This window comes from Charadrius vociferus, unplaced genomic scaffold, assembly GCF_000708025.1.
Source record: "Charadrius vociferus isolate BGI_N301 unplaced genomic scaffold, ASM70802v2 scaffold276, whole genome shotgun sequence".
NCBI lineage: Eukaryota > Metazoa > Chordata > Aves > Charadriiformes > Charadriidae > Charadrius > Charadrius vociferus.
In genome coordinates, this window is record NW_009649075.1 from 1,053,106 (window position 1) to 1,065,320 (window position 12,215).

The window sequence follows — 12,215 nt, forward strand, 5'->3', positions numbered from 1 at the left end:
TATTATTATTATCATTAATATTATTTTTTCCCATCTGGCTTTTTCCCCTGGGAGGGCTTGCAGTGTGTCAAGGAAGCCGGCGCACTCCCAGGAGCTGGGATTATTTGCACAACGTCTGTATATTGAGTTCTCGATCCTGTTTTATTTTTATTTTTTAAGCGCAGAGGGGTTGTTGGTTTGGGTTTTTTTCTTTGTTTTCCCCTCCACGCCACGCTTTTCTTGGGTTTTATCCCCTCCGCCGCTGTCAGCACCACCTCCCGTCCCACCATGGCTCGGATGAACCGCCCCGCGCCGGTGGAGGTCTGCTACAAAAACATGAGGTTCCTGATCACCCACAACCCCACCAATGCCACGCTCAACACCTTCTTGGAGGTAAGGAGGGGAGGCTGGAAGGGGGAGACCGGCACCCAGTTGTGTGTTTTGGGGCTAAAAGCTGATGTTGAGGTGCAAAAGGGATCAGTCCTGTGTAAGATGATGTAGCGGCAGTGGCACATCCTCTTTGGTACCATGGTCCCCAGTGGTGTCACTGGGTAGTGGGTCCAATCACCATTGGCATTTTGGGGTAGGATGTTTTGGAGGACCCCCAGCGTGGTGTTTGGGCATGGGAAATGGAGCAATTTCCCCATTCCTGTTGCATCCCTCGCCAGCTCCACCAGCGCATCACGTCAAGGAGCTTTGCAGTGATTGTCATGGATGCACACAATATATCAGCACCTCAATAAGGACTTTTCATCCCAAATATCCCAGCATCTTTCCATTGCCTGGAAGGTGTTGGGTGGTGCACAAGGAGCTGGAGGGCTTGGTGTTGCATGAGCCAGTGACTGTGACCATCCTGGGAGCGCTGCCTCCAGCACTGGCAGCAGCTAGGAATTGGGTGGGAATTATTGGATGTCTGTCCACGGTCTGGGGTGAAAGGCTTTGACTTGCTCTTTTTGTCAATGCCTGGGGGAAACGCCAATGTCCTGCAGGTTCATTCGAGCTGGCACAAGCGGCTTCTGCTTATGAGGAGTCATTTTGGGGTGTTACCACTTTCACGGGGAGACCTGGGGCTGCACGTGAGCCTGGCAAAGGGTTTTTGCCTTCGACCTAAACCACCTTGAGGTCTGATGTGCAGGCACTGGAGGCATCCTCTGAGCTCAAAGAAACCCTCCCAATGTACACCCGAAAAAAACAAGTGTGAGTGCCACCGGCTCGGCGAGCTGCAGGAAGGTGGTTGGGGTTTGGGGACAGCCACCCCGTACCCTGCATGCTGCGCACAAGGCGATGGGGACAGCTCCAGTGGGAAGGGAGGAAATTCCCCTTTCTTAACCAGCTGCTTAGATTTTTGGCTGAGCTGCCACGTGTGCGGGGGTTTGCTGTGGTCTGGCAAGGGAAGGAAGGAGATGGATCATTCAAGGGGACGATCTCACGTGGGGGCCAGTACACCAGTGCGTAATCCGGGGACAATCCTTGCGGCGGGCGATAAGCCCCGCTGGAAACAGCCCAAGTGAGGCGCCCAAGCCTGCAGTGTGTTGGAAACGATGACAGGATACGGCAACGAGGTCAAGAAGGAGCCCCTGCGCAATCTGCGAGATGCTGAGCGCGGTCAGTGGGGTGTGCTACCACCCCCCAGCAGCCTCCATGCGTTCCTGCGGCGGGAGTTGCGACCTCACCAGGCACAAATAATTTATCCTTTGGGGGATTTGCGCCTGTGTCAGGGATGTTTCTTTGCATGGGGTGTAAAGTCCCTGCTGGTGTGGACGTTGGGGCTTAAAAATAAACGGCCCCGTTGGTGCTCGTGACTCCAAGGAGGGATGAAGGTGCTGTGTAAAAATCCCACCGTGGCCACGTGGCTTTGATCATAGAATTGTCTGGCTTGGAAGGGACCTTTAAGATCATCGAGTCCATCCATCAACCCAACACTGCCAAAACCACCACTAAACCATGTCCTTAAGCACCACGTCTGCACGTCTTTTAAATACCTCCAGGGATGGTAATTGATGCCCGGGGATTTCATGTTTCCCAGTGGTTCCCGGGCTGGATGGACCGTGGAGAGGTTGTCTCAAGGGTCCAGAGATGAGGCATGGCACTGTTTTAGGGTCTGTGTGGTTGTAGCAGGGCTCGGATGTGTTGGGATTAACCGGGGTGCGACTGGCAGGGTTTTTTCAGACCCCTCCTTCTCCTTCCTTCCCCAGGACCTGAAGAAGTACGGTGCCACCACGGTGGTGCGAGTGTGCGAAGTGACCTATGACAAGACACCCCTGGAGAAGGACGGCATCACCGTCATGGTAGGTGGGCGGCAGGATGGGTGCCGGGGGAGGCTGCCCACCCCTCCCTTGTGCTTAAATACCCCCATCCCTCGCATCCGCTAAACACCCTGCATTTCGCGTGGACCAAAGCGTCACCGCAACGTGCCCGAGAGCGGAGCTTGAAGCCCAACTTCATCCTCGGGGCCAGGCAGGCGAGCTCCCCACTCCAGGGCTGAGATGGGGCTGGTGCTTTAAAAAAAGAAAGCACTGCCCACACACCCGAAACTGTGACTCATACGGATGAGCCGGCAGCTGCACTCGGGCTTTAAAGCATCCAGGGGATGAGAGCGCCTGATCCCACGTGGAAGATGCGCGTGGTTCCCGTTACCCCCGGAGTTATCTTATCCGGGGAGGCGGGGGAAGAGACGGTGAGATTTTTGCTCTTCCAGCAGCTCTGGGGGATGAAAGGGAGCAGGCAGCAAGCAGGAGAAGTCAAGGAGGCAGAGCAGGCGGCTGCCTGGGCTGCGTCTTGGCTGATAAGTAATTGGAGCTGATGTCAGGCGTGATTGCCCTGGCAGGGAGCTCGGCTCCAGCTGGAACGTGAGGGAAGTTCAGCTCCTTGTTTAGGAAAGGGTTTGGAAAGTGCCTGGTGTCTCCTGGGGTGGTCCTCTGTGTGTAGATCCTCTCTGTGTAGCTCTCTCTGTGTAACGTATATCCCATAGAGAGAGATATCTGTATCCTAGATCCTCTGCGATATAAGTAGATATAGATTTAGATGTAGATGTAGATATAGATACAGATATAGATATAGATATTGATCCTATGTCTCTCTCTACATACAGATCCTCCAGATGGAGATCTCTCTCAGTATAGATGCTATGTCTCTATAGGATATATCTTGAGGCCCCATCCCTGGAGGTGTTCAAGGCCAGGCTGGACGTGGCCTTGGGCAACTTGGTCTAGTTGGAGGCGTCCCTGCCCATGGCAGGGGGGTTGGAACTCAATGATCCTTAAGGTCCTTTCCAACCTAAAGCATTCTATGATTCTATGATCTTATAGAGGAAGGTAGCTGTATCCTACATACGGAATCTGTATGTAGGGTATCATATCTACTCGCTTACACACCAAAGTCTGCCTTTCACCCTGTTTCTGGCTGGAGTCCTCCAGTCTGAGTTTCTGTATCTAGGGTATCCATACCTCTCTGTATGTCATATAGAGAGATATCTGTATGTAGGATACATTTGATACAGAGAGATATCAATGTCCTAGTTATAGAAATTATAGGATACTGTACAGAAACTATGTAGCTTCAATATAAAAGTTTCTGTAACTATACAGAAACTATATAAGATATATTTTATCTAGAGAGATGTCTATATCCTATGTATCTATGGATAGATGTAGCTGTGCAGATACAGAGATATCTCTATATATACCCAGAGATACCTCTGTATATACCCATATCAAATATATATGTATATATAGACTACATCTATATATCCTATCCCTTTCTTTGGGGAATAGGCACAAGCTGGCTGAGGCCCAACTGGCGCAGTGTGCCGGGGTGCCAGTATCCCCAGCCACTGTGCCCACACATACGGTGGTCCCATCCTGGAGGTGCTCCCTGGGTGTTTTGGGCACCTCCTCTGCTTTCATCTCCCGTGTGTGCCACGGGGGATCCTGAGCAATCTCTAAAGCTGATGGCAGTGAACGAGTTGTGCCGGATGCGGGTGTCCCGTGCCGTGGATATCTGCTTGGCAGCTCTTCCAGCAGGTCAGAGGTGGGGCAGAAATCCTGCTGGAGAGCCAGCGCTGTAGGAAGGTTTGTGGTGCAGGATGGATATATGGTATTGGATGCACCAATAGCGTTTAACATCTTTGTCAGTGATGTAGATGGTGGGATTGAGTGCGCCCTCAGCAGGTTTACAGACGCGACACCAAGCTGAGTTGTGCAGTTGATACCCTAGAGGGACGGGATGCCGTCCAGAGGGACCTGGACAGGCTGGAGAGGTGGGCCCATGCAAACCTCATGAGGTTCAACAAGGCCAAGTGCAGGGTCCTGCATTTGGGTCAGGGCAACCCCCAGTATCAACGTGGGCTGGGGGATGAAGGGATTGAGAGCACCCCTGCCAAGAAGGGCATGGGGGTACTCGTGGGTGAAAAATGGGACATGAGCCCCAGAAAGGGCTCGCAGCCCAGAAAGCCAGTTATATCCTGGGCTGCATCCCCAGCAGCATGGCCAGCAGGGCGAGGGAGGGGATTCTGTCCTTCTGCTCCGCTCTGGTGAGACCCCACCTGGAGTACTGCGTCCAGCTCTGGAGCCCTCAACACAAAAAGGACATGGACCTTTTGGAGCGGGTTCAGAGGAGGCCACAAAGATGATCAAAGGGGTGGAACACCTCTGCTGTGAGGACAGGCTGAAAGAGTTGGGGTTGTTCACCCTGGAGAAGAGAAGGCTCCGGGGAGACCTTATAGCGGCCTTTCAATATAGACAGGGAGCTTCTGAGAAAGATAAAGACTTTTACGAGGCCCTGTAGCGACAGGACAAGGGGCAACGGTTTCAAACTGAAAGACGGTAGATTTAGATTGGACATAAGGAAGAAATTTATAAGGATGGCAAGCCACTGGCACGGGTTGCCCAGAGAAGTTGTGGATGCCCCATCATTGGAGGTGTTCCAGGTCAGGTTGGGTGGGACTGGTGTAGTGCAAGATGTCCCTGCCCATGGCAGGGCATTTGGACTAGATGATATTGAAGGTTCCTTCCACCTCAAACCATTCAATGATTTTGTGGTATGCTGTGTCATCCCCGGTGCGAGCCCAGTGACCTGCAGTCATGGCTGAGGTGGTGCTTTCCGGGCACCATGGGGAGGAGATAGATGGTCTTGCAGGACAGGCAACAAGTTGTGCAGGGTGGGCTGGCTCAAGCGTTAGGATACCCTGAAGCCCAGCATGCTCCTTTCCTAGCAAAGCCCAACTGAAGTCACATTACCTGTTCAAACCCTGAAGTGAAGTGAGGCTTAGCAGCTTCTTTTGCCATCTTACACCAAGGATGACTGCAGCACAGCAGCTTAGTGACTCACTGCTCTAAGACGAGGATTACAGCCCACCCGCCAGGGCTCACCATAGAATCATAGAATTGTTTTGTTTGGAAGAGACCTTTAAGATCATCAAGTCCAACTGTTAAGCTAACACTGCCAAGTTACCACTAAACCATGGCCCTCCGTGCTACATCTACATGGTCTACACCGTCTGCATCCCCTCCAAGTGATGCTGCTCTGCCCGTCCTGCTCTCCCACTGCTGCGTAGCCAGTGGCCACGCTCCTCCTGCCAAATCCATTTTGGGAGAGACAGGCAGCCTCAACTGGCTGCCAGTGCCCATGGGGAGAGACCAGCCCTTCCCCAAAATGTTGCAGCAGTCACAAGCAAGGGTAGGGGGAAACACGTTTTCCTCAACAGCAGAGCTTGGGACCAGGAGGTGCTTAATGCAGCACTTGTTTTATCTACTTTGTCACCAAGCTTCGATATTGAGTCCCTGCAGCTTGAGGGTGAAGCTCAGAAGAAGATGGGGTTTGGGTTTTTTTGTCCCATAAGAGCCTCAGGATTCAGTTTAAGTGGTCCTTCCCTTCAGCTTAGGGGATTCCCAGAGCATCCTTTTGGGATTCCATGTGTTGCAGCAAGCTGAATTTTGGTACCGCGTCGGGCCCTCAGGTTTCAGCCATCTCCAAGCCACCTTTGGTTAAACCTCCTACAAAGTGGCTTTGTGCTCCCAAGCGCTGGGTTTAGACAGGAGCTTCTGGAGGAAAGGATGAGAGCTGCCACTCCCCAAAGCTCGGTATGGTCATCCGAATGGGGAGGAGGCAGGCGACGGCCATCCTGTTGCAGGCAGGAGAACATGGGGACCATGTTGCAGGTCCCTGTAAGTGCTCCTGAAGGCTGAACCTGTCCATAGGAAATGGGAGGACCCCAGACCTAGACTCGAATGGCTGCAAACCCTGAGCCGAAGTGGCTGGGGGATTCTTGCATGCCGGACAGTGCCACAAAACCTGCTTCATCCCCGCGGAGATGCTCTGCGAGCCCAGTTCCTGGCACACACATCCACCTTCCCGCTGCCGAGGTCCCAAACACCATCGCCACGAGTAAAAAGCAATCTCCCGAGTTTTTCCCCAGGGTCTGACAGTGTTTCTCTCTTCCCCTGCCCTTGCCCACCCACCTTGCAGGATTGGCCATTTGATGATGGAGCGCCTCCTCCCAGCAAGATAGTGGAAGATTGGCTCAACCTGTTGAAGACCAAGTTCTGCGAAGACCCCGGCTGCTGCGTGGCCGTGCACTGCGTGGCCGGCCTGGGGCGGTGAGTCAGAGCCCGGCACACCGGCTGCTCCACACCTGCGCTCCTCCTTCCCCGCTCCCCCTTTTAGTTGGGTTTTGGCGTGCAGCGGAGACCTTAGCGGGAATAGGTGTTGATGTGGGGGGAGCTGCTGCCTGAGCTCCTCTTTGCATTTCCCATGGGCAAATCCTGGACACTGCGGGGGGAACTTGGGGTGATGGGTGCTGTCCTGCTGCAACTGGGAGCCGATGCTTTTTGACAGCGGCTGCATTTTACTGCTCCCCCTGCCGCAGGTCAGGTTTTGCATGTGTATTTACGTCCAGTTTTCCAATAGATTTGCCTCCAAAGTCCTCGTGCTCATTAGAAGAGCAGCAAAAGGGCTGCCAGCCCCATCCTGGGGGTTTTACCCCCAAAATCAGCCGCTCCCTAGGTCAGCGCTTGCAGCAAAATGGCAAGAAATTACACGCTAAAAGCCAGAACTGGCGACTGCCTGCAGTGACACCAAAACAGCCCCGTGGTGTGTGTCCCTGCGGCCCCAGGATGGGATGTTCAGCCTCTGGGCTGCGTGGCTGAGGAGTGACCACCACTGCCATTGCCTTTCAGCGCTCCCGTCCTCGTCGCACTGGCCTTGATCGAGAGCGGGATGAAGTACGAAGACGCCATCCAGTTCATCCGACAGTAAGTCGAGCGGCGTTTCGGCATCAGGGGAGAAAACAGCCCTTCAAAACCATGGGTCTTTGAGCAACCTGGTCTGGTGGGAGGTGTCCCTGCCCATGGCAGGGGGGTTGGAACTAGATGGTCTTTAAGGTCCTTTCCAACCTAAACCATTCTATGATTCTCCAAGGGGATGGAGACATCTGGCATGTCCCAGGGTTTTTTTCAGGGCACCGGGGTTGCTTTTGTCTCCTTTTGGGGAGTTGGGGAAGAAAAGGTGGGGCTTTTGGCAGGCGCCCCACTTTGGGCAGCTGCCCCACGTGTTTCTTCCCTGGCTCTCCATGTCCAAAGACTCACAAGGAGGTTGCGTGAGAAAAGCTGCTGGGGTCAGTGTCCATCTCCATCCCCGGAGGACGCACAAGCCTGCAGCCTCCTAAATCCCTTCCTGCTCCAGGCAGGGGGGTTCAGCACCCCGAGAGGAGTGGGTTTGGGGTGGGGGGTCTTCTACTACACCACTGACTGTGCCAACCCTTCTCTGTCCCCGCAGGAAGCGCAGAGGAGCCATCAATAGCAAGCAGCTGACGTACTTGGAAAAATACCGACCAAAGCAAAGACTCCGATTTAAGGACCCTCATAACCACAAGAACAAATGCTGCATCATGTAACCTCAATGACCTCTTGCCAAAATCTGTGCACACAGACACCCGGGCACTCGCACGCATCCCACCCCCTCACCCCCCTGCCCAGCCCTGTGCACCCCACACGCCGCCCCACTGCCAGAGCTGGGGTGGGGGGGACACAGAGCACCGCCAACATGGTCCAGCACCCACAGCACCGTCATCTTGCCGGACCCCTAAAAAAGGCTGCTCTCTCCAGCTACGGCCCCGAGGAGGGATGGCAGCACTGCCCTTTGGCCCTTGGCGTTAGCAGGCAATGAGCTCACATGATGGTTCTTCATCGCCTTCCTCCTCCTCGTCCCTTTCCCCTCCCGTTGCACTGAGAGGGATGGGTGGAGGGTGCTTGGTTTGGGGTGATGCAGGCAGGGCTGTGCCAGCTGAGAAGGGATGGGGAGCAGGAGGGCGGGAGCACCCCCAGAAAAACCCTTTCCCACCTCTTCCCTATAAATAAGGGCTGCAGCAACGGGGACGGAGGTGGGGACGGTACAGTGGCCTCGAGGCAGGGGAAGATGGTGATGGCAGGGAGAGGTGAAGGGGGCTTGTAGCTCGGTGCTGGCCCTGCGACCACAGGAAGGGCTGAGCTAATTCTCCCCAGCACCATTCCCTTTCTCCTTGCTCCTCTCCTACTTCACAATCTCCCCGTGGCCTTGATGCCGGCTGGGATGCTGCAGATAGGGCTCCTTGGGGGCTCACTGCAGCGAAGGTGGGGACTGTGGTGGGGCTTTGCAAGGGGTGCAGGGGCAGCACTGGGTCCCCCAAAGTGGGTACTCTTACTTACAGCTTCCAAATTCAATGCACAGGGTGATGGGTTCTCTCCCATCATATCCCATTCACCGAGCTGTGGTGCACACCCCAATTCTGGCTGTGATGCCCTGGGGATGCAGCACGCATCTCGGGGCACATCCAGGTCCTCCACTGCTGCGTTTGCTGGCCAAGGGGCTGGGCTGCAGCTTTCCGAGGGGATTTTGGGTGCTCCTGGCAAAAGCACGTCACCAAATTTTGCACCTGCCTTTCCCACATCTGTAACGTGGCACCTGGCACCCCAAAATCCCCAGCGTGTGCCCTGGTGGGGTGGACTCGGAGCTGCCCCTGAGCTGGGACATTAAACATCTCTCAACTTTCTGCCTTTGAATGCTTGCAGCAGCTGGAGCGGTTGTCGTTTAGGGGATATGGGGGTGTTTTTTCTTTTGACGAGGATAAGAAGAAATTTGCTAATTAAAAGAAAAAAAAAACTTAAAAAAAAAAAAACTCTTTGTCTTCCGCATGTCCTCTGGCCTTTCTTTCTCCCATCACTGCCCAGTGGAGCCCGGGAGGTGACCCATGGTCCCCCCCAGACCGATCCCTGGTACCGGGTCACAGCTGGCTGCCATCCACTGTCACCAAGGGAACATATGTGGTCCAAGGGATGCTCCGGGTATCCTTTGGGCTTGCTGCTGCTCACCCCCTCAGCTGCAGAGGATCACAGTGGTTGGGGCAAGGAGGGCTGGTCATCCAGCGTCTTGTGGTTGTAGGCTACCCAACTTGAGATGCCTTCAGTGCCCTGTGTTGGGTATCTCCAAAGGTTTGTGTGCCTTCCAAAACATAGACTGTCCAGAGACATTTGCTTCAGAGGGCTGATCTCTTGGGATAAGCAGTGATGAAGGCTGATAAGACACTTTTGGTGCCTGCAGAAGGATAGAGGACAGCTTTGTGCCACCACACAGGCAGAGGAGGAGCTTGGAGCTGTTTCCAGCACACTCCTCCCAGTGGGAGCCCACCTCACTGCATGGCAGGCATGGCCATCCCGTGGGATGGGCTGTGGTGCCAAGTGAGGTGGGGACCTTCCACGCATGGCCCCGGAGTTGTCATGCCGCACACCTCAGGCCTGTCCAAGCCTCCACATTGTGGGACAGCCCTCGGTGCCTTGAGTTTCTCCTGCCCCATTCCAGGCTGTTGATTCCTGTGTCTCGTGGGGAAGGTGGCCATGGTAGAAGGGTCTGCATTGGTTGGGAAGGGTGAAAAATTGGGCTGATAAAAAGACCTGATCCTGTATTACAGCAGTCCCACTGGGTGGGTCACCATCCCCTTCCTGCCCGTGCATGTCCTCTTGCTGCTAAAATAGGTGCTGCTTCATCCCCAGGGGCAGTAGGAGATGGCTCAGCATTGCGACCATGACAGCCTCAATCCCTCTTAACCAGGAGACCTCCTGGTCCCATGTGGTCCCCAGTCACAACAGGCTGTTGGGAAGAATTTAGGATAAAGCAGTGGAAACCATTCCAGGCTTCGAGATGTTTGTGGCCTGGCAAGAGGAGGAGAAATGGTTTCCTCAGCCATGCTCATGGGAGCATCGCATGGCAGAGTGCCCAGGGCAAGTGGTCCAGGGCGTCAGCCATGATGCTTTTGAGTTGGGGTCGAGATGGGGACAGAGGGGCTTGAATTCATCTTCCTTTGGCCGTGGGAACTCTTCACCTCATCCATGCAGGGTTTGATGGTGGAAGTGCTCAGTGCTGACCTCTGAGTATGCTCAAATATCAGCTTGGTGGGCTTGTTTGAGGGGAACACAGGGGCGGACAGGCTTTGCAGTGCTCCTTCGCTTTATGTAGCATCAACCTGACCACCTTACAAATAGAGAGCTTCTAGTGGAAGAGAAGTCCTTGACCCGGTACAACCCATGTGCCCAAATCCTGAGCTCCTCTGGCTGGCAGAGCAGTATCTTGATACTCTTCAGTTTTGTGAGTCACTGCAAAACCACCCCAAAACTATGCTGCTTTAATTGTCCTAATGTTTTTTCTTTTTTTAATGGATTTAACCCCCCTGTCCTGGAGCTTGCTGTCACCTCCCACATGCTGCCCCATGGACAGGACACGTCAGCAGCCCAGGAGCTGCTGTCCTTGCATGGAGGGCTTGAATGCACTCCAAGGTTTCTCTGGGTTGGACTGCCAAACATTTGGGATTTTTTTGATATGGACTTGGGCTCCTACCTGTGAGGTACCAACTGCTGGATGTTTCAGCCTAGAGAGGGTTACAGAAACATAACAGGCGGGAGTAGTTGAGGGGTCTTCCAACCAGGTTTTAGGTTAGAAATCACAAAGAAGAGCCCAGTTCCCTCACAAAGATGTTGGGACAGTTGGAGAAGATGGAAAATTGGAACTTAGTCGACACATAGCACGAGGGCGAGGCCTAAGCAGCCAAGGGCTCATTGTTAGGGCTGGTTTTGGGGTCTCTCCACGTATGCTAATTCTCGTTTCACCTCAGATGCCAAGATGTTGAAAGGAGAGCCTTAAAAATCTGATGTATTTGCTGATTCTGTTGTTGTTGCAGTTGTCTCCCTTGGGTCTTGGTAGATGTCATACGGAACAGACCCCCCCGTGGCTTTGCCTACAAAGCAACCATCTTATCCTGCTCTTATCTGCAGCAGCAAAGGCACAAACTGGGTTTTATACCTCCTGACCCCATTCACCACCCTTACCCCTCTGTGGAAACGTCTCATCTTTCAATAGTTTGCAGGGACAAGGCTCCAAACTAGGAGCAAGAGCTTTGGAGACCCAAGGGATGGCAAAGCAGGGATGGCAAAGTAGAGATGCCCTAACCATCAAATCAAGAGCTTGTAGGCTTTGCTCAGGTATCTCATGGCTGAACCTCGTGTCAGGGAATAAATCTGAGCATGAATTTGTAGTTGTGTCCTCTCACTGGTGGCACACGTGTGCCCTATTCTGCGTTGCAGTTCAGAGGCTGGTGGGTCCCTTCTGTTCTCCATGTTTGCCCATCAGATGGAGCACATGGTGGGGGCGGCGGTGGGAAGGAAGGCAACGCAGCTATCCCAAATGGCCAGGTCTTTATTTCAGAAAGGTCTGATGACACGTATTTAAAGACTTCACATTTGTAAATTCATATTACGAGTCTTGCAATAAGGCTGACACGGTGGTGCTTGGGCTGAGAGCTTCAGATTAGGAGGTTTATGAGTAACAGATTTCCCGAGGAAGCAGAGTCTTGCTCTATCTACAATAGAACGAGTCGTTTTCTTTTTTTGTTGTTGTTGTTGTGGGGTTTTTTTTCATTGTTTTTTTTTGTTTTTTATTAGTCCCAGTGGGAAAGCGCACAGGGAGATTCGTGACTTCCATGCAGTTTCCAGGGTCTTATATCTCATTTGCTTCCAGCGGGCTGGGTAGGTGCAGTTCAGCGGGTGGATTTGGATGGGATGCTGTCTGGTGGGAGAAGAATGTGGCTGGTTTCTCTGCGCAGCGGGGGGTCCCGGGCCGGCTGCGGTCCCTCTCGCAGGCTCTAACAGACATTCCCGGGGAGGGGGTGGTTTTGCCGCGCTCGGCTTCCCTTTAGACCACGATCTCCCAATGAA

At 53.6% G+C, this 12,215-nt stretch overlaps 1 protein-coding gene across 3 annotated transcripts; it reads left to right on the forward strand.

Annotated features, from left to right (window-relative positions):
* The first annotated feature begins 267 nt into the window (after nucleotides 1-267).
* Nucleotides 268-7,929, forward strand: PTP4A3 (protein tyrosine phosphatase type IVA, member 3). 3 transcript variants are annotated; one of them, XM_009888166.1, is made up of 5 exons: nucleotides 268-372; nucleotides 2,175-2,267; nucleotides 6,445-6,575; nucleotides 7,155-7,229; nucleotides 7,753-7,929. In XM_009888166.1, exons 1-5 carry the CDS (start codon nucleotides 268-270, stop codon nucleotides 7,868-7,870), a joined length of 522 nt encoding a protein of 173 aa, XP_009886468.1. In that variant the 3' UTR covers nucleotides 7,871-7,929. The 3 variants fall into 3 exon arrangements, with proteins under 3 accessions (XP_009886468.1, XP_009886469.1, XP_009886470.1); XM_009888167.1 differs by lacking the exon at nucleotides 7,155-7,229 and having other exon boundaries at nucleotides 7,753-7,870; XM_009888168.1 differs by lacking the exon at nucleotides 2,175-2,267 and having other exon boundaries at nucleotides 277-372; nucleotides 7,753-7,886.
* Nucleotides 7,930-12,215: the final 4,286 nt, after the last annotated feature.